Consider the following 21,295-nt stretch of genomic DNA (forward strand, 5'->3'; position numbering starts at 1 on the left):
GATGCTGGCGTATAATCGCGGTCCATTTCCAACACGTCTCCAGTGTACGAATCCGTCCCCATGCACATTGAAAAATTCTGATAAGAATGTTTTGTGGTGTTTTCTGCATTACGACGGTGTGGTAAAACACTTTAACTAGTAAACTTTTTGTTGCACTAAAAAAAAGGTACCATAAGAATTTGTTGCCAGTCCCTTTGAAAATTTTTAGACAGTTACAATTTTGAATGATCGCTAGTGCAGCCATCCAGCCTGGTCCAGAGCTGCCAGAATAAAGCATATTGCACGTTCTATGGACATTTTGGTATTATCAAGGGTGTTTCAAGACATTTTGTGATTTCCAGGGAGATGGTCAGCCACTTCTCCATAGGGCTGTGCTGTTCAACCGTCCCCATATTGTAAAAGCAATATTACAAAACGTTCCTGCTGGTCAGTCAGTGGACACCCTTTTAGATCAGGTATGGCCATTTCACTGCTGAAGGAAACATGTGATGTGCCTTATCTTATCAGCTCTGCAGCTGCAACTGTTCTTTACAGCATCACCGCACTGCCCTCCACTATGCCTATGCCATGTCTGATGGTGACCATTTAATTCAACTCCTCATGAATGCTGGCTGCTCTGAGCACACACTTGACAGGGTAAGCTGCTCTGTCAACAGACTGTTTTTGTACCGTTTTTATTTAATTGGAGTACTTTTCCTCTTCTCCAGAAAGGAATGGAGCCATTAGACTTCAAGATGCGTTGTGGGTCACCTGCAATGGAATCATTGCTGAAGCACATACGCAGCAAGGTAAAATATGTCTTCATGGTTTGATAAACATTTTCTGAGCAAAGCTGCTTTGCCAGATGTGTTGGAAAGAGAGATGACCAGGGCCATAAATAGGGCAGGTGTTACTTGTTTGAACACCTGCCAAAACTTGTCTTAGTTTCGAGGATTCCGATTCACATTTTTTTTTAAATCACTTATGTCCAATACACCTCTGCTTCACTTATAGCTGCAGTTATTTGTCAGAGTTGTTGCTTATCCATGCCAAAAATTTGCACTTGCATGAGCTTCAGAAGAAAAAGATCCATAATAAACTAGCTTAGGATGACTGTCTGCATCGATGGGATTAGCACTGAACTGATGTAGCACCGCACTGTTTCCACCACTAAAACGTGTCATGTACGAGTCATGTACTGTGGCAGAGCTCCTCTCTCCTGCTTCTCTCTGGGCACGCTGCACAACACTATTCAGCAGTGCTGCCACATCTCTGTGTGGCATGTCTGAATAATCAATAACATTTCCTCAACACAGGCGATGCTGTTTCCATTCTGTCCAGCACAAAACAAGATAAATTTTAAAATGCTTTTTTATAGTTTAAGATTGGCACTTACCTGGTGGTACATATGCAGTGACCCTGTTGGTCTGACAGTTCGTTTCAAAATTGATTCTAAGTATGGCAGCCTGATGTGCCAGTCATCATGCCATGGACTATCCAATGAACAATGTTGGAGTGAAAGAGGTTAGATACAGTCAAGCATACATACTGGAACTAGGTGATGTCCCCAAATGAATGCTAATTGCAATAAAACCGAATTCAGGGGTTTTATGTGCCAAAACTATGATCCGATTATGAAGTACACCATAGTGGAGGACGTCAATTTAATGTTGACCGTCTGGGGTTGCATTGAAATATGAGTAACCGAGTGACTTATTGGTCATTTTTCACATTCCTGTCAGTTTTCAGAAAGTGAAAGAGGTACATGTGCTGTTGTCTGCAGCTCTCTTTATGAATGTAAGAAAAAAGAAGAGCTTGTGTTCATTACGAAGTGGGGACCCATCTATACATTTTCATAGGAAATTCAAAAGTGTAATCATTGCCCGTTTACTAGGTGCCAGTGCTTTTCACAAATAACTTTTGACCATTTAAAATTCAAGAATTCAAGGTAAATTTTGACCTAGAGGCTTGTTTTCATGCCACTTACGCATAGTTCAGACTACAAGACAAATATGAAACTAAGGAATGGTCAACTGTATAGTCCTGGCTGTAATTTGTTTTGCTGTGCTCTGTCAGCATGACCCTACAATCTCGAGGGGCATTGATCGATGTAGAGGGCTGGCTTACAGAGTATTTATTTATTTATGATTTCATTAACTTTTGTTACCCTCAAAACCCAAAGCGGGACTTAAAGATGAAAGTGGCACAAACATAATCATAAGTATCAAAGCAAACATATAAGCAGCAGAGTGTAATACGTCTGTGAACACGTCAGTTTTCTTTACAGTGTATGAAGAGAAGAAAATAGACAAAACAGCACTCATGGTACCAAAGCACAGGTTGATACATGGCTTGGTGGTGTCACTAAAATGACTGTTTAGGCTTTGATAAAAAGGTTGTTATCACGAATGGTCACCAGAGACTCTGGAAGATGGTTCCACACGTTAATTGTTCATAATACAAAAGAGTGACAATGTATCAATGCTGCATAAAATTGACTTGATCCTGTGATAATGGTCCATGTACCTTTATGGGCATGATGGGCTAGACAGGAGCAAATTACAGAGCACTCATTTGAAAAAATATTATACGACTCAGCAACCACGAATCCCTTACCACCTGGTCAACATAGGCTGTCCTGCTTTGTGCAAACTTTGTGCTGCATTATTAAACTGCTCAGCGCAATAGGTAGACACAACACACAGAATTGACAAGGACCAGCGCAGACTTCCAACTGAATTTTATTACACAAACATACAAATATATAGCCTTCAGAAAAGATAAGACCACACGCTTATGCAAGAACCAAACAAAAAACTAAGCAGGAAAAAGGAACCACAAAAAAAACGCAAGTAACTACCCCAGAACACCACGTGCCGAAGAATCCAAATAGGCCAGTTCTTTTTCCGATAAGAATATTGATGGTTTACTGATACAACTACCTTTAGCTATTGCTGCGGCCTCAATGATTATTCTAGTGCCTTCATTAGGGTGAGCCACAATAACTCTTGTTTTCTCAAACAAAGGCTGGCAAGAACAATCATCCAAACAATGAGAGGCCAAAAACCGTCCCTTCCCACGTTTCTTACTTTTTGACAATGTTCCTGTAGCCTTACGTTAAGGCACCTGCCCGTCTGACCAACGTACCTTTGTCCACAAGACAAAGGTATACTGTAAACTATTCCCATTGCACACTCAAGAAACTTCTTTTGGTGCTTAATTTTGCAATGGCTCATGGGTCTTCCTACGGGACTAGTTCGGACACATAGCTGAGACAGTTTATTCGGTGCGGAAAAACTTCCGACACACCCACCCTTTGTCCTATCTTTTTGAGTTTATGTGAAATGCTGTGCAGATATGGTATCACTGCAACCTTTTTGTGACTTGTTTCCTGTAAGTGTCCCACGTGTTAGCTACCTTTGACTGTCTGCGTGCTACTGTCTGCATGCTAGCTACCTCTGAGTGTCTACCTTTTGTGCTGAGCAGTTTAATAATTGAATACCAACTAGCCCGATCTCACGCTTTACTTCGTGCTGCACACAGTTTGGTTGGCCAAGCTCAAAAAATTAGGGGACCTTCATGAAATACACTGACAATGTTATTGGCCTCTATAAGCAGGTGAATGCACACGTCCAAAGTTGATAAGGCAAGACATAAAATGAAATGCATAGACAGTGATTCCTTCCATGTAAGTAAGTATAATTGGCCTTTGTCAAAATTTTGGTGAGCTATGAAAAACAGTGCCTTTTCACCTTGTACCAGTTACAGGCTTCGTACAGGTTTCAAAGGAGAAAATTCAAGGATATTCAAGGAATTTTAAGGGCCTGTCACATGTTTTTCAAGGACTAAAAAACACCATCCAAATGAGGATTTTTTTTTTGCTATAAAAAAATTTCAAATTCTGACTAAATTTATCGCCCTTATACATATACAGTTGAAACTCAATTTAACAAAGTCACCACCACACTCAAAGTGCTTCGTTAAATCAGGTGGTTTGTAAAATCGAAAAAGGGGTTTTTCAGTCCTTCGAAACCTAAAATTGTAACATAAAGACACCCAAAATCTACCACGGCATTGTTTCTGCCGCTAACCCACACGTGCTCGTGTGAAAAGTGTGTTCAGGTGTCCCAAACATTGAGCCTCACATATGTGGTCCAGGCGATGCAGGCCAGGTAGAAAGTCATGTGAAATATCACATGCAGCCGAAATGCATAGATGGGGATAACGAATACAGTGATTATGCGAGCAGGGCGAGAAAGAAAGTTGCGAGGAGACGATTGCTGTCATCTGTCACATAAATTACGAAATAACAAAATCACACAGTAGTGTTCCTGTGGGAGCATTGAGAGGAACAATAAACCAGCGCCACCCGTGGTACCATCCGGTATGTAACAGCACGACTGTTGAGTCCACAGTTCCGTGCATGTGGGTGACATGTAGCCTAGTCAAAATAAAAATCAGGCTCGTGACTATGGGTTACAGATGTTTTAACGCAATAGCATTGGTGCCCGCGCTTGAAGAAAAAATCCATCTGTGTAAAAAATAGAACAAAATTAGCGCTTCTTTTTACTAATTTATTTCAGAAAAAACTTAGATCGGTTTTGGTTCAAAGTTAGTTTTGTTAGTTCGGGTTGACAACAACACTGAAGCTAGTACCTGCCGGGGCATGCAGATTTCTTCCCTAGATTGGGAACTACGTAAAATCGGGTTTTGTTAGATTGAGGTTTAACTGTATTATTATACCGCAGAAAAGTCTATCCTTGATGCCATCTAAAGTAGTTCCCAACATACAACAAATGTTCAGGACAAGTGCTGAGACTTCTCTAGTATTAGCAAGGGTTGGCATCGTTGCAGTGTACTAACCACATGCGCCACTCGCTTGACAGGGAAAAAAGCAGCATAAATGCAGGAGACAAGAGTGAAGTCGTAAGGAGATGAGAGAGAGAGAGAGAGAGAAGTGGGACAAGATGCACTGACGGATAAGGAGTGAAATGAACGATAGGACAAGGCATGAACAAACAGAATACATGCAAACTCGCACGGTGTATTGTTTCTGAAATGGAAAGTTTGCCACATCGACGCTAATCTGCAACAGAAAGCAGGCCACATTGTGGACTTTAGACTGCACTGGTCCCGAAATTCAGGGGTTTTCAAGGACAGAATACAATTTGAGGACCTTCAAGGGCCTTCAAAATGTACTTTTCAAATTCAAGGGTTTTCAAGGTTTTCAAGGACCTGTACGAACCCTGCAGCTAGTAAACATGGACCTCTCAGGCTTGGAAGCCGGAAGTACTGCTGCCGAGCGTTTCAACTTTATGCCACAGATTTAGCAGTACGTTTAGAAAAAGTGGCTCACCAGCTTTCTCTCTTGTGGCAAGTTTTCTAAACCCCCCCCTGCTTGAGTGGGGCCTGCTACCTTAGTTCAAGAACCATTCTTGTCTTATGGATCTTTAATAAACCCCTGGCCCATCCAAGTGTTGAAACATCTGGGCATGACATTATTTTTCTTCTAGATTTATATTTCTCATGTTCTAGTAGGAAGACCACGTTTCTACCAAAACTTTTCAATTCCTTCTAGGTCCCTCTTGAAGAGTCAAGGATATGGAATTCTAAAATGCATCATAGAAAAAATGTGCCATGTCAAAGGGTCACGGGTTGTAAATGGCCCTCTACACCACCAAAGCATGTCCATGCAATGGGGTGCCTCTGCCAAGTTGGTCATGTGCCAAACAAAAATACAGTGAAGGACCAAATTGGTACTAGCTGGTGCATCGCCTTGTAATATTAATAAATCATTTTTATTTGACGAAAGACAAATGTTTCCTTTGTGCTGACATCAAACATGCTTTCATGCTTGTGCTCCTTCTAGACTTTATGTGCCTCCTCTGCTGTTTTGGAAATGAACACAGTTGTCCTGCAACCTTAATTTATCTTTGTGCTGGTTTCTATAAAGAGGTCACTTGGAAGGTTTTGTAATAATGACTATTTTACATTTGTTGAAAACACTTTCCACTAGTCAATGCACTTTTCAGTGATGGAAGTGCTGCTCCAATTGCTCCAAACTGCTCCAAAAGAGAAATGCTGCTCCATGCTGCTCCAAACTGTAATTTTTGTTATGAACTGCTCCGAACCTACTCGGAAATGGTGCTGGGAAACTGAAAACAATGAACTTTAACCACGTGACCATCCAGCGAGCCTAAACAAAACCAAAAACAAGCTGTATACTATCATCCTAGTATGATAGTGCGCTGGTTGTATACTAGCTGCATACTATCATATTGACAATGCCACAAGTACTCTGGCACGATATATATCTGATTTAGCTTTATGTTTGTACCTGACAAGTGTGTCAGATTAGTTCGATATCATACTGATTACTAACTGCTGCTGTGACAACTGTCATGTGTGGCTGTTTGCATTTATCGCTTTATCAGATAAGCCTCATTTATGCCACAACTGGCATTCGAAGTGTATAGCTCATTCCACTTTTTTTTTTTAATTTCAATGCAGGCTGTTTTGGTGAAATCTGAAAATAATAGATTGCTTTGATCTTGTACCGATTGTAAACTGCTGCTTTTGGGGCAGTTATATGTGAATGTGGTTACTTTCATAATTTGGTGCTCAAATTTATCGCTTTTATATCACTTATGCCGTAAACGCTGGTATTTTAACTATATAGCTCATCTTACTTAGTATTCAATGACCATCCAGTTGCGTAATTATTTGTTCCTTGCAATATGCAGTGATTATTGTATGTGCAATGTTTAATACCAAATATTGATATTTATGGAACGCATTAATGGTACTTTATACTCCAGGAGTGGTTTAGAATATTTTGCCATCTGCTCCGAAAACACCAATAGCTGCTCCAAATGAGCATTTTTCTGCTCCAGAATCTGCTCCAAAAAGCAAAATGTCACTTCCATCACTGACTTTTGTATCCTTTTGAAGCAGTCGTCATACCAGTCCTCCCATGCTTTTTCAAGAAATTGGGCACACGACATCATTCCAAGCCTCAAGAGGTTTCTTCTTCTTGGAAAACTTCCTTACTTTCAGTCTGTTCTTTAGGAAACAAGGCAAAGTCCCATGGAGCAAAGCCTGCGTTGTATGGAAGATACTCCAGTGGCTTCAGCTCAGTACTTGTTAAATATTCCACACAAGCCTTAGAACAGAGTTCATAGATGGATATTTTTCAGCGCACGAACAACTCTGCACGGACGTTCTTTGGTGTATGCCTTTCCTGCCACTTTCTTTTGCATCCAGCGCTAGATATTCAGCACGACCTTTGGCGTTAAGAAAAGAAGCAACCATTTCCTTCACAGATGTTGATTTTGTTACAGACATAGGTATGGCTTTTTCAAAAACCAAAGATTAGTTCTGGGCTTTACTGGGCACATTTCATTGCCTGTTAATTTTTTCACAGCATAAGAAGTTCCATTATGTAACTTCAGCATTTTGTGGCATCATGAAACATGTAGCACCATCTGCTTATTGGTCAATACATGAGGTACCCAATGCGAACCTGATTTCAAACTTGAAGGCATTCATGCAGCGCACCAGGGCTGAGCAGACACTATTTGTATCTGTGTTGTGATACACGCAGCAGTAGGTGTATTAGTATATCTGTATTTTATATTCATCATACAATGTATTGTGCATGTTAAGGTACAAGATAAAGTTATGGCCCAAGTCACTGAGGCTATGAAGCAAGTGGTGGCAGTTAGTTTTATCTCAAAAACCACACATTTATGCAAATTTTTCTAATAACAAAAAACACTACTTTGAAAGGCAGACACTGTGTGGCAATGATAATAATTAGTAAACTTAATTATCAGTTTTATAGTGATAATTGAGTTGAACCTAAGAAAAGTCGGGCATATGCTAATAGCATATGTAGGTCATTCCATGCAGTGTCCCAGACGTGGCACTCTGCCGTCGCAGATTTTGCTGATAAAATATGTGGCTTTTTATCGTACCACATGGAGCATTATGACTAGCAATTTCAGGAGAAAAAAATTTTTCAGCCTCCTGGTACCCTATAAAATTTGGCTCACTTTTATTAAACTGTGTGTAATATAAAAGCTTATTTAAAATTTATATTTTTAGGTTGCTTGTGTTGCTGTAGACATTCTGCTTAAATGTCCTATTACAGGAATTTCAAAATGTTTGTCCCCCACTGCCTGCTACATATTCTTAAAAATAAAGGGAATTTTCAAAGTTCACAATTTTTTAAATAAACAAACTTGCACACTTCCTGGCTAATCTAAGTATTTGTATAATTCCAAGGAAATTGAATTTCTATATAAAAATATTTATGGGCAAAATGTGCTTCAAATCTTGCAAAAATTTGGGGAAACAAGAGAAAACACGTGATTTATTGCATTTTTTGCCCTATTGTACTTATGCAGTTCAAGTAAAAATATTTTTTATGTGGCACTTGATAGAATGCTTCATTGGTAAGCACTGAAGAAAGTCTGACCATTTTTTTTTTTTTTTTTGAGGAAAAGAATATTGAAGGTGGCCCTGCAAATGCACCTGGCCATTTCTTCTTGGCGCTTTGCTGCCACAGCATGTGGTCGCTCTTGCAGCTGTGACTCACCACAGGTTGTGGCATGTTGCGGCACGTTGTTGTGGTGTGGCCTCGAAAGTTTTGTTGCCTTGATGTCAGGGTTACAAGTGCTTAATTCACATTACAATGCGAACATGCTTGGAGGGCTAAATGACAAATACAAGACTCCGGAGAACAGCCTTCGGTATTGTTGACACATTGTGCTACAAGGCCATCTGCACAACTAGTATACACAGGAAAATGTATAAACATACCTAAAATATTCAATAAAGCGAACAGATGTGACAATCCCAAATATAAGCATCTGGGAACAAGTACAGCTAGAGTACTGTTATGTAGCATGCTTGAGAGAACTATAATTGTATAAGATAAAATTTTCACGGCAAGCATTTGGTGCTCATGTTTGTGCCATCAAGATTGGAATCCTATATGATTCCAGACTACCTCAACGCTTCTATCAGTTCTTTTGCTGAACAAGTCATTCCTGTGAGAGCAGTGTACGCTGAAATGGGCTCGAAGTGAAACTTCCATGTGCCTTCAGTGAAAGCCGCTTGCTCAACTGTGCTGCTCGACACCCAAAGGGATACGAGGTCTCCAACGTTGCTGTTTGCCCATGTGAAGAGCTGGTTAGTCAATTGTGCTGAAAGTGATGGGTTCTGCTACGCCACCAGATCGACCCCAATTGGCGGTATTGTCTATATAATGGTATTGTCTTAGTATCTTGTACCCCTATTACAATACGACTGCGAATACTCTGCCCAGCCCTGCAGTGCACCAATAAAATGATGTGCCAGCACAAGATAAAGTCCAGATGTGTGCGTTTTTTAATAGACTTTGAAACTCGATTTAACAAAGTCACGTCCATGGTCAAATAATTTCTTTAAGGAGGTATCGTAGGGCAAATGGGTCATCTTTGTTTTAGCTTTATATATCAGCAGCTGTTCCACAATGTAAAATTTTGTGTTAAGAATGCTTTTGGCCTTCACAAGGTGCAAATTTTTTCCAGCAGCCTTTCTTTCTTTGAAAACCAAACTTAAGGCTGCGATGTAATATTGAACATACTTTTTCTCCACAACACCTTCATCCAGAAATTTTGCACACTAATGCCACATACTAGCTTTGAGAAAGGGGAAATAGACAACCACCCATTTGTAGCACAAAGCCACAAGGAAATCCACACGGATTTCTCAGAAATAAAGCTTCTTAGTCGCCGAAAAATTCGTCCTGGTCCGGGGATCGAACCCGGGACAAACGCCTATCCGGGGCGGTCGCTCTACCAATTGAGCTAACCAGGAAGCTAGCAATTGACAGTGCGAGAGCGAATTCGTCGACAACTCGAAGCAACTAGACGCATATTGAAAATCAGTTCTGCGGAATCCCGCAAGGTGGCGGAAGGGTTAAGAAAGGGGAAATAGACAACCACCGATTTGTAGCACAAAGCCACAAGGAAATCCATACGGATTTCTCAGAAATAAAGCTTCTCAGTCGCCGAAAAATTCGTCCTGGTCCGGGGATCGAACCCGGGACTAACGCCTATCTGGGGCGGTCGCTCTTAACCAGGAAGCTAGCAATTGACAGCGCGAGGGCGAATTCATCGACAACTCGAAGCAACTAGACGCATATTGAAAATCAGTTCTGCGGAATCCCGCAAGGTGGCGGAAGGGTTAAGAAAGGGGAAATGGACAGCCACCCATTTGTAGCACGAAGCCACAAGGAAATCCATACGGACTTCTCAGAAATAAAGCTTCTTAGTCGCCGAAAAATTCGTCCTGGTCCGGGGATCGAACCCGGGACCAACGCCTATCCGGGGCGGTCGCGAATTTTTCGGCGACTAAGAAGCTTTATTTCTGAGAAATCCGTATGCATTTCCTTGTGGCTTCGTGCTACAAATGACTGGTTGTCCTTTTCCCCTTTCTTAACCCTTCTGCCACCTTGCAGGATTCCCCAGAACTGATTTTCAATATGTGTCTAGTTGCTTCGAGTTGTCGAATTCGCCCTCGCGCTGTCAATTGCTAGCTTCCTGGTTAGCTCAATTGGTAGAGCGACCGCCCCGGATAGGCGTCGGTCCCGGGTTCGATCCCCGGACCAGGACGAATTTTTCGGCGACTAAGAAGCTTTATTTCTGAGAAATCCATATGGATTTCCTTGTGGCTTTGTGCTACAAATGGGTGGTTGTCTATTTCCCCTTTCTTAACCCTTCTGCCACCTTGCGGGATTCCGCAGAACTGATTTTCAATACTAGCTTTGACCCCTACCAAAAAGAATGGCCTCCTCCAATTATCTCACCAGAAAAAAAAAAAACATTGCCCTGACTTATTACATACCACAAAAGAGACTTTCCAATTGGTCTTTTTTTTTTTTTCTGAATTATAACTCGAACATTTTTTCAAAGTTTTGGATTCAGACTATTTGGAAGGAAATTCAGTATAATCTCGGACAGCTTCAGCTAGTTGCAGATAGTCTTAAAAAAAAAAGGTACATCTAGGTTCGAAATTTTTGAAAAAAGCGATGTTGAGAAAAAATGACATTTTATGTTTAAAAACATGCACCAGAAGAGCTCAAAATAAAAACCAATGACTATGCTAGAAAAGCACCTTTGGTGGGAAAATTTCTGGTGAACTTCTGAAAAACAGAAGAGTATATGAATATTTAGCCATACTTATTGTAAAAAAAGTACATGAACACCAAAATTATGATGGAAAACAACATGTGACCAAGTAGTGTTATAGCGCATTACGGGGAAAGAACTGGCTGAGCAGACCGACACAAAGAGCACAGAGCGCTCTGTCCTCTTGTGTCTGTCTGCTCGGCCGGTTCTTCTTTCCCCGTAATGCGCTATACCAGTTCAAGTACGACGAACCAACTCGCCCAATCTTCAACGCTTTTGTAAACAAGCCCTTGCATCCATCAGGAGGTACAGTTTTTGGCACCATTTTTCAACGACATCGAGTGCTCCTACGTGCTCGCCACGGCATAGTGTTACACCTTGCAATGTATTATTCTTTGCTCGATTTACCCTGCCATACTGCCTTAAATCGGGAAGTTCGCAAAATTGGGAAACTCGATTCTTCGGTCCTTACAAATCTAAAATTGCAAATGCAGAGACAACCCACAAGCTACCACAGCAATGCCTTTGCTGCTAACCCAACACCTGCGCATGTGAAAAGCCTGCGATTGGCAGCCCAAATGTGGAACCTCCCATGTCCGGGTGATGCAGACTAGGTAGATGGTCATATCAAGCTATGACGGGCTTCCAATATACAAAGGTGGGGAGAACGAACTCTGATTGTGCAAGCAGACCGACATGCAAGAAAGTTTCGAAGGGACGATCAGTGCCACCCATCGCATAAACCATCAAATAAGTAAAGTAACCACCATATTGTTCCCGTGGGAGCATTCACATGGAAAAACCATTGCCCCCCCCTAGCACCACTGGGTATATAAGAGCGCTGCCGACAGTCGAGTCCTTTGCTCTGTGCATGAGCTCGGTGAATAGACTCTTCAAAATAAAATTAGGGTCGTGACAAGGGCGGCTAGACATTTGAATGCAATATAGTTAGAGCACACGCTCGAAGAAAAACCCAGCTGTGCCAAAATTAGAAATACACTTCTGGTGTTTAATTTATTTCCAGAAAGCCTTCATTAAATCAGGTTTTGTGCCAAGCTAGTTAATTCGAGATAATTGTAACACTGAACTCTATGGGTACCTGCCAGGGAATGGAAATTTCATTAGATCAAGTTTTAACTGTACATATAAATTAGATTCTTAAAATTGTTAACTTGATAGAGCTAGACACTTATACTTACGAGTATTATTACTCATCCAGGATATAGTCTTGTATTTTGCACCCATTAATCGTAACCCCTCTTCACGAACTGCAACTTCATAGAATATCTGTAAAGCTAGCTGGTATCGAGCTGCACACCCAGAAAAAGCTGAAATACATATTACACATTGACATCAGAAACAGCTGCTCAAACAGTCTCAGGATTTTAAAATTATGCAGAATTATCTCTCTGAAACCACATCACAATGCTGTTACACTCTGGAAAAAGATCAAGCAACTTTTCAAGTTCAACCACTTTTATTCAGCTTTGTTTAAATTCACACGTTTTTCCCTAAGGTTGGGCAATGTGGCTTGCAGTAGAAGGACACAAACAAGTCTAAGTAGGGTATAATGCTGCCCAGCAAAGCCCCAAACTTCAGAAACTATGCTTTCTTCAATGTGCCTCAGCATTATTGACTTTCTAACTGTGCAAAAAGGGAGGAAAAAAAAAAACCCAGCTAAGGCAATACATCACTGTCTAATGCAGTGCTATGCGATTTAAAGGCAAATGACTTGTCCATTATCAAGATCATCATAAAACAAGGCTGGCATGACCAAACAGCCATCATGCAACCTGAAAAAAGCCAGCGTGCAGCCTCACAGATGTTCCCCCATTAATGTGAGAAAGCAGACAAAGTTACACAGTACTGAAGCAGTCTTCCAAGGACTACAGCTCTGGTAAGGCTTGCACTACACATTGTCCCTGAATAGGCTGTGCTCGTTCCAGATGCTACACTAGTTAACTTATACACACAAAACCAAAGAAACAAAGGTAGCCCCAAAAGTGCATTAATGGAGAAAAATTTATTTCACATTTTTTTCCTTGAACACCGTCTGCTTCTAGTGCAATAAAGAAACAGCGTTGAGAAGAGGGAGGGTTTGCAGAAGTTAGCCCCTAGACACGTGTTGTGGCCACCCTTTGACAATGTTCTCCATTCTCTACTGTCCTTTCTTAGAATCCAGGAAAGCGCAGGAGGAGAGAGGGAAGAAAAAAAGATGCCCCCGGTCCTCCCATCTGCATCTGCTCAGGCAATAGCGACCACAGGGGGCACTTGTTGCACTTTTAACAAGCAATGTTGCCAGATCACTCAGTCTTAAAATGGAGCAGTGATGACCTTCTGGGCACCCTCCAGCCTCTGGGAATGAAGCTCATGCCCCGAGTGCTGCACATACATACTCACATGCACACAAACACACAGGCACTCAAACATACACAAATGCTCATAAAATACAAGGCAGAGCTGCTGGGAGACTACCATAATGTTAACATCAGCTAAATGTGCAAAACAGACTATCAATATCAGAAATTTAATGCGTGATGCCACTGTTTCGGCTCGGAAGAAGCAATCTAATTTTAAAGGCCATACTTAAGAGCTGAGGCAGACTACAAGAAAGCCTCTTAGCCTGCGCACAAATAACATTCACAAATAGAAAAAAAAAAAGGCGGTAGAAAAAAAAAAAAAACCCTGGGTGACAAGCTGCATGGAGGGGTGCCCACAAGGAAAAACTGCCTGCAGGCACCAGTCTGCACACTCAACTGAAGATCTGTGTTAAGAAATGCCACCAGCAGAAGAGATGGGCAGAGGAAAGGATGGTCGTAGAGAGTGAGGGCAGGGAGAGTGCCACACAGGGATAGGCCTTGTCTTGCTGCTGAAGGGGGTGATCAAAAGAGCCACTTTCCAACCAGCACTCCTATGACCACCATGAAAGATGCAAAGAGCGTCAACATCAGGGGAGACATGCCCGAAGAATGAGCCATTGACATCTCCTTGGTACGGTGCGTCATCTGCGACGTGGTCTCGGGAGCTGCATGGGAGGTCACAGTCTCCGACGTGGCAGCAGTTTGGAGCATCCGCTGCCTCAGGCCATCCTCCTAGAACATCAACCATACATTATGTTAACATCTGTGCCCTAAACATACTAAATGTAACAACAGCAGAAAAACAATTTCAGTTTGAATATGCTGTATATGAAGAATAGTTCTGCAAAGCTGGCCAAAATGGCATGTACATCATATATCAATACCTTTAGAGCAGCATTTTCCTGGCGTAGATTGGCTACTTCCTCACGCAGTCGCCGACACTCCTCAGTTGCTTTTTTCAGGTCTGCCTCCAAATTGCTAGCCTGGAAAAGTGTTACTCATCAGACATTGCTACATGTGTTGGTAAGCACATCTTTTGTGATTTGTAAACAGAAGCACACAAAACAGTTAAATTTGTGTCCACCGTGTACATAAAAGACTAGAAAATGACTTGGCTGGTATCTCACCACAGAACTGCCCACACCCACAGTGCATCACTATGATTGTCACCGTGTGACAGCTGTGCTCCAGGGGAGAGAGCTCTAGACCAATTTTGAATTTATAAAGCTCTTTAAAATGCAACCAGTGGAATGCCATAGCCAATGATATTAAGCCAGCCACAACTGTACTTCCTACTGTCCGAATAAATGTTTATGAAATAAATACTCTATCAACCTACTTGAAGGACCCCAGACAGCCAAATTCTTGTGTGCGTCTTTTATATTTTAATTTGTAGCTTTGTGCCTGGTAATTCCGAAATTGAATCAGAAATGCTCTAAAATATTGTGCCATTAATGCTAGCATCATTAACTATGACTAATTTTGGCATCCCTTCAAAATGTCTGCCTAAAATAAAAAAAAAACTAGCACCCAACTGCCTTAAGAACACGCACGCCCAAGCATTTGTGATGCTGAAATGATACTTTTTTGAATTGGGGCGCCACGTGCGGCAAAGAAAGAAACGATGCGGGTGCTTCGGTACTAGTTAGGGTGTGACGCTCCAGGCATATTCCAACACCACCTACCTAGACTAGCTTAAGGCCTTTCAACCCTCTCCACAACAGCGTGCTACGTCACACTAGCTGTCCTGCTCAGCAGAACATCTTCTGCCGCACCTGCGTTTTGCCCCTTTCATTTTGTGTGCTCGGCCAGTTCGGCAGGACATTTTCTCGTCGCGAAGTTGCACATGGTGCGCATGTTTTTGATTTCTTGTGAGCGTTTTTTTCTGAATTTTCATTTAGGCTGTTGATTTGTTGGCGAGTGATACTACGTGATTGTGCCTTTGTGCTAGTGATGTATTCGTGTATCGTGAACTGAGCCACTGTGAAACGTTCCTCGTGTGACATTCCTTGAGCCACACGTGGTCGTGCGCTTCCAGCGACACGGGTCGCTGCCACATCCTCCGCTGTAAAGGAAATTATGACCGTGGAACAAAGGTTCATGTGTTTTCATTTCCGAGGGATGTTGACCAGAAGGACAAGTGGCTGCGAGCAATTCCAATGAAGGATTTCATTCCAAGCGTCCATTTGAAGGTAAGTAAACATAAGTAACAATTACAAACAGGCAATGCATATGTTCATGGCTTTGCCTCACGTAGTACATCACACGTGCTTCCTGCTTAGATGATAGTATTAAGATTTATCAATAGTACACGGGAACAACTTGGTGAACAATTTTTAGGTAAGATTCTATAGAAACGTCAATGTCATTCACTGCACAGACAAGCTGTTGAGTTAATATTTTTATTTCACTGCAGTAAAGCCGCAGTGAGTCGATTCGTGGTAATTTTCAGAATACTATCACTTTTACACTGACATTTTATTTATGTTTTGTTCAAAATATAGGTATGCGAGCTTCACGTCCATACAAGTGACTTCGTCACCACGTTGACCCACTGCGATGAGACTACAGGAAGAAGACTAGACGTTATAAGTGACAGAGTTCGCCTGAGGGAAGATGCTGTGCCCACAATTTTCCCCATCTGTCCGAAACTGTGATGCGCTTAGTAGGGAATGCAGCGACGAACATACTGTTGAACAATTTTTGCAAAGTGAAAAATTATGCAGTGCAGTACGACACCCAGAAAAAAAAAAAGCTGTCATGCGCAAAGCATACATTAAAAAAGAAGTGAAGTGTGCGTGGTGTAGCGATTTTTTTATTAAAGAGAAGTGGTAAATAGAGGGGACTGTTGGCAGCATGCAAAGCCGCGAAGCGAGCTGTGTGGGTAAGTACCGCGATGTCACGACGGGCATGGAAAGGCCTTGAGCTAGTCTAGGTGGTGTTGCATATTCTCCTGCCGAAATTTCGGCCTACAATGAAACATTACGCAACACGCACATCTGCCGAGCACCCACTTTACTGTCAACAGCATGTTTCATTGCTAAGTTATTGAGCACCACTTAGAGGACGAGGACAGGACTGCACAGACACACAGTCCTCATCCTCTAAGTGGTGCACACTAAAATAGCAATGAATAGATAGCAACTAGCCCAAACAAGTACCCTCCTAAGAGTGTGCTCCCTCGAGGGAAGGAGAGGGGAGAAGAGGTGCATTCCTCACTACAGTACTTAAAATGACTTAAAATGCCATTGGCATAAGCAGCCAGAACCACCTTGAGAGCAGCCTGACAACAGAGCGAGGGGGACGAAGACTAATAGCACCCTCCGGTGCCAGTTGTGGTATTGCGTGTGCCCTGTAAGCTTGTCTGCAATGTCACAAGTGGTCCCATATCTGCATCATACTAATGGCAATATTGCAAGGTGCTGCCAACTCAGATGAGTACTCATGCTTAATTTAAAACCAAATTAAAACATCCTAAAGGCAACGGTTGCCGCTAATAATAGGTCAGAAGTGCCCACGTACATAGGACAATCAAACACAAACATATCGGGGTTTAAATTTTGGTGTGAGGGTTCCTTTAATGTAAGTCGCTGAAACTGGGCATGTACTACAATTTTATTTTAGCTCAATTACACTCAGAGGCAGACAGTATTTGCATGAAAAGCAAGAACGAATATACGGCTAGTAGTTTAGCAGTTACTTTAAAACTAATTACTTTAGAGTATATCTTGCAATTAAAAAAAAAGTTTAGCTAGGGATTTCATATTTGCCAGGAACCAACCATGAGAATGACACCAGTTTTGAGATGCGCATTTTCAAAGTTCGCAACAAGATGTCTTCATATTTTTTTTTTAGTTTCAATGTACTCTATAAAAAACTTTTAAAACTTGAAACGACAACGTACATGTACCGCCTATCTGAAAACTTGCAAATTTTGAAATTCGTCCCAAGTAGAAGTGCTTCTTGAAATCACTGGCTTTTGCTAGTAAATTGCAAAGTGGCCTAAAATAATTAGTTAAAAAGTTATTAGTGAGGTAGTTTTGTGAATTATATGCATTTTGATTTTTAGTGAAAGTAATGTCCACCACATCTAGCAATACAGCTTATAGATGTGCGCCCCACCACGGTGGTCTAAGTGGTTATGGTGCTCGACTGCTGACCCAAAGGTCGCAGGATCAAATCCCGGCCGCGGTGGCTACATTTTCGATGGAGGTGAGAATGTTTGAGGCCCATGTACTTGGATTTAGGTGCACGTTAAAAAACTCCAGGTGGTCGAAATTTCCGGAGCCCTCCACTACGGCGTCCCTCATAATCATATCATGGTTTTGGGACGTTGAACCCCAGATATTATACCTGAACCTCAGATGTGCACTGCATGTTGCAAATTTTTAGAAATTCTAAAACATCCCCTATTTAACAAATGGGGTTGTAACCAAAAACAGTCTGTTTGCTGCATCATAGCACCCAAGTGATAGTCATGTTCTCACCACACTGTTCCTTTAAGGTAGCAGGAGACAGTCAAAAGCCAATTCTTACATCAGACAAATTTGTTTTGCTTTTTATGTATGCCCAAACATCCAAAAACATGATGCAAAAGGAATTATCTCTCTATCATCAGTAGTTTGGGAGTTGCAGCACTTTTGCCAATCCCATAGCTTTGAAGTGTGAAACCGAAACCACATTGCATTTGTTCTGAAAATAGGTGCTTTTTCTGATAAATGAATACTATTCAATGTACCTTTTTTATTTTATGTTGATTGTAACATTAGTGGGCATCCTTGTACTCAGTTACTCATTTATGATTATTTTACAGTCTCTAGCAATGGCCACAAGGGGGACGTCCAATGCTCGAAGAACTTTTGTAATTTTCCTTGGTTGTTGGGCTTCATTCCACAACTTCAGGTGCTGACGCAGCTAGGGTACAACATATAGACCATTTAGACAGCATCCTGTTTAAAAAGGCAAAGTCAGAGCACAGACAAGACAACGGAAACGAAATTTGCCGAGAATCGATACACGACCATGTGGCTGAGTGCTAAGAAGCTTGGCGACATCACAAAAGCTTATGAATTCTCGTACCAGATTCTACACTCCAAGGGAACAGGGGTGCTTGCACTGATACGATTTCTTCTGAGTTTTATATTCTAGCATGCTTTGAATGATACATCACTGAAGCTAGAGGAGTGCTCTCATTGAGAGGTATGATATCCTTTGATGGTCATATGTGCGGATTGTGTTCGAGCATATGTTAGATACATCGAAAAAGGCAGTGCATGCTAATGAGAATAATGCTCAACTGCTGTAGGCAATGCACCAGTAGGGAAAAGCAGTTATGTGATTGGCTCAAGCCATTTTGGAGCAGGAAAAAGGGACTCTGGAGCAGCCAAAAGCGCTATTTATAGCAGGAAAAAAGTTTGTGGAGCAGCTAAAGGCTCATTGCTGAGTGGAAAAATTGAATTTGTGATGACTAAAACAGCTAAATAAAGCGGAGCTCAGCAGCATTACAACACAGACCCCTTGCAACGTAACTGCTCATAGTGCAGGACCGGCTATAATGTGCTCTTTTCTTACTCCCGCTTATCCTCCAATGGAACTCCATGTATACGCATACAGCTTACTGCGCAGCCCCAGAGATGAAAAACCAGTTATAATGCGACTCAGAGAAGCAAGGCTTAATAAGAGCTAACCACCTGATCTGCAGGGGCCCATTGATGAGCAGCTTGGTGCCGAGTCAAAGAAATGCATTGCAGTGGTTGCTTACATTCTGAAAGAGGCGACTCGCATAGTCAACGAAAACGAGGGCGTGCACGTGCAACACTCGAGTGCTGGTTGGTGGTCACCACTGCTTTCGACGTCGCGCCTGGGAAATCGAAAGCATGCAGAAGAACTTCTGTTGCCGTTCCATGGGGAAGTCCAGCACATAACAGACGCACTCTGAAAAGAGCCGGCGACTATACAGCGCCTTTTTTGCGTTCGTTTTGTCGACAATGCAAGTCTGCGTACATTAACATTTCAATATTTGCAAATTTAGGCGAATGCGACTTTACTTCCCAGTCGCACGACTCTATTCTTGGAACGGCACAACTGCCTGTTCGTCACATCTTGCACAGATATGTAGTCCAACCAGCACTGCACAAGAGTGCACGTTTCCCTTGATCTACGCGTGGTTACAGCCACTGTAGCGTAATGTGTGCCTGGGAGAACAGAGGGAGAGATGTTGCTCACTATTTTAGGACTCAAGCGTGGACGCTTCGACTCTGTTTTGTTTTCGAAATATGAAAACACCGTGTTTGGCACAGCTTTGACGCAGCGAAAATGTAGCAGGATTTGACTTTTGGAGCAGTTTCGCGCAATTGGCGCAGCTGTCACATCACTCAGAAAGTTCATGCAGGTGCAGCAACACTGCACCTGGTGAAATTTAGGCCTCTATATGGCGTTTTCAAAATCTTTTACCTGGTTTAAAGCATTTGTTTACATTTTCTCAAAACAAGATTCTACTTCACCTCATGTTACGCAAACAATGACAACTTCTTTTTTTTTTTTGAACGCGTATATTGAAATGAAACTTCCCACAGTCTTTTTGAATTCGCAGCTCATTTAGAAAAATGATTTATCCAATGGGCAATTTTTCTCACTTTGCATAGTCCTTTACACATCACTTCCGAATTATTTATTTCATTACATTTATCCTAGTTCATTTCAAAGATCCCACACTTAGCTACAAATATGCCAAAGCTTTACTCAAGTGAGTAATTCATTTGTTATTCATCATTGCTGAAATGACTAGCACTTTTAGCACATTTTACGACAAAAAAGTACCTGCCCAAAAACATTTTTGTGCACTTTATATAGCTAAGTAAGTTAAATAACACGTGCTCAGTTCGGGAAAAGTTATTTTAATCCTGGCTTTTCATTTAAAAATTTTTTGTGCAAGTGCAGCCAACCACCTCAAGTTCAAATCAGTATATACTAACCAAAATAATCTTTTTTTAATGCAGTATTCTGGTGCTTTACATGTCAAAACTACGATATGAGGCATGCTAGGGGACTCTGGACTAATTTTGACCACCTGGGGTTCTTTAACATGCACCTAACTAAGTACATGGGTGTTTTTGCATTTTATGTGCAAAAGTCTGCTGATGCAAAAGTCTGCTGACCTACTGAGGAAAAAGTATATCTGCTTTGCACACAGTGAAATACATCACATTTGAGGTTTACATATAAGGGGGTATGTTAGGGTAAATCAAGCAAAAGACTGATTTTTAATTTCACCACTAAAAAATAATACATGCTGTGCGGAGCAATATCGTGCAGTGAAGAGCATGCAGGAGCACTCAAAGCCATTTAAAAATGGCGGCGCCAGAAACCACGCCTCTATACAAACGCAAGGGTTTGTTTACATATTGTTTACTATCATTGTTTCTGCATGTATTTTTTTTATATTGAATATGGCTAGACTGATGAACGATACAGTCGAACCCACTTATAACAATACTGGTTTTGAACAGTACATTGATTATAACAATGAAAAGCTGCTGCACTGTCAACTACTGTGTGTTTTCTGTTGAAATAAACCATTTGCTACAATGCCCCCATGCCGCATTACCGGTTAAAACAATGAAGTGTGGTGCTGAAAGGTAATGGAATGCAAAGTCCATAGAAAGAAAGAACAAATACAGATATTCGAGCCGCTGCATTCCCGCCCACCGGTGCTTATCTGTAAAGGCATCACTGCATTTGCGCTGTGTCAGTAACCCCTTGGAATTCTTGGCATGCTTC

The 21,295-nt window shown here is 41.6% G+C and overlaps 2 protein-coding genes across 8 annotated transcripts in view; one reads left to right on the forward strand and one right to left on the reverse strand.

The window, feature by feature from the left end:
- The window catches only part of LOC119406706 (uncharacterized), a 30,441-nt gene extending 24,627 nt beyond the window's left edge, over positions 1-5,814 (forward strand). For 2 of the 6 annotated variants that reach the window (XM_049419140.1, XM_049419143.1), the window contains 4 exons: positions 346-455; positions 535-636; positions 708-788; positions 5,558-5,814. In XM_049419140.1, the coding sequence (XP_049275097.1) occupies positions 346-455; positions 535-636; positions 708-788; positions 5,558-5,761 (497 nt within the window). In that variant the 3' untranslated portion in view covers positions 5,762-5,814. Of the gene's footprint in view, positions 1-341; positions 456-515; positions 637-707; positions 789-5,557 lie in introns of those variants that run through there. The other 4 variants (XM_049419138.1, XM_049419145.1, XR_007417515.1 and 1 more) reach the window with 3 other exon arrangements.
- Positions 5,815-12,614: 6,800 nt separating this feature from the next.
- Positions 12,615-21,295, reverse strand: part of LOC119406819 (vesicle-associated membrane protein-associated protein B) — a 58,695-nt gene continuing 50,014 nt past the window's right edge. For both annotated transcript variants that reach the window (XM_037673562.2, XM_037673556.2), the window contains 2 exons: positions 14,401-14,499; positions 12,615-14,248 (listed from right to left, as the gene is read on the reverse strand). In XM_037673562.2, the coding sequence (XP_037529490.1) occupies positions 14,039-14,248; positions 14,401-14,499 (309 nt within the window). In that variant the 3' untranslated portion in view covers positions 12,615-14,038. The remainder of the gene's footprint in view (positions 14,249-14,400; positions 14,500-21,295) is intronic.

Source organism: Rhipicephalus sanguineus, chromosome 1 (assembly GCF_013339695.2).
Source record: "Rhipicephalus sanguineus isolate Rsan-2018 chromosome 1, BIME_Rsan_1.4, whole genome shotgun sequence".
NCBI lineage: Eukaryota > Metazoa > Arthropoda > Arachnida > Ixodida > Ixodidae > Rhipicephalus > Rhipicephalus sanguineus.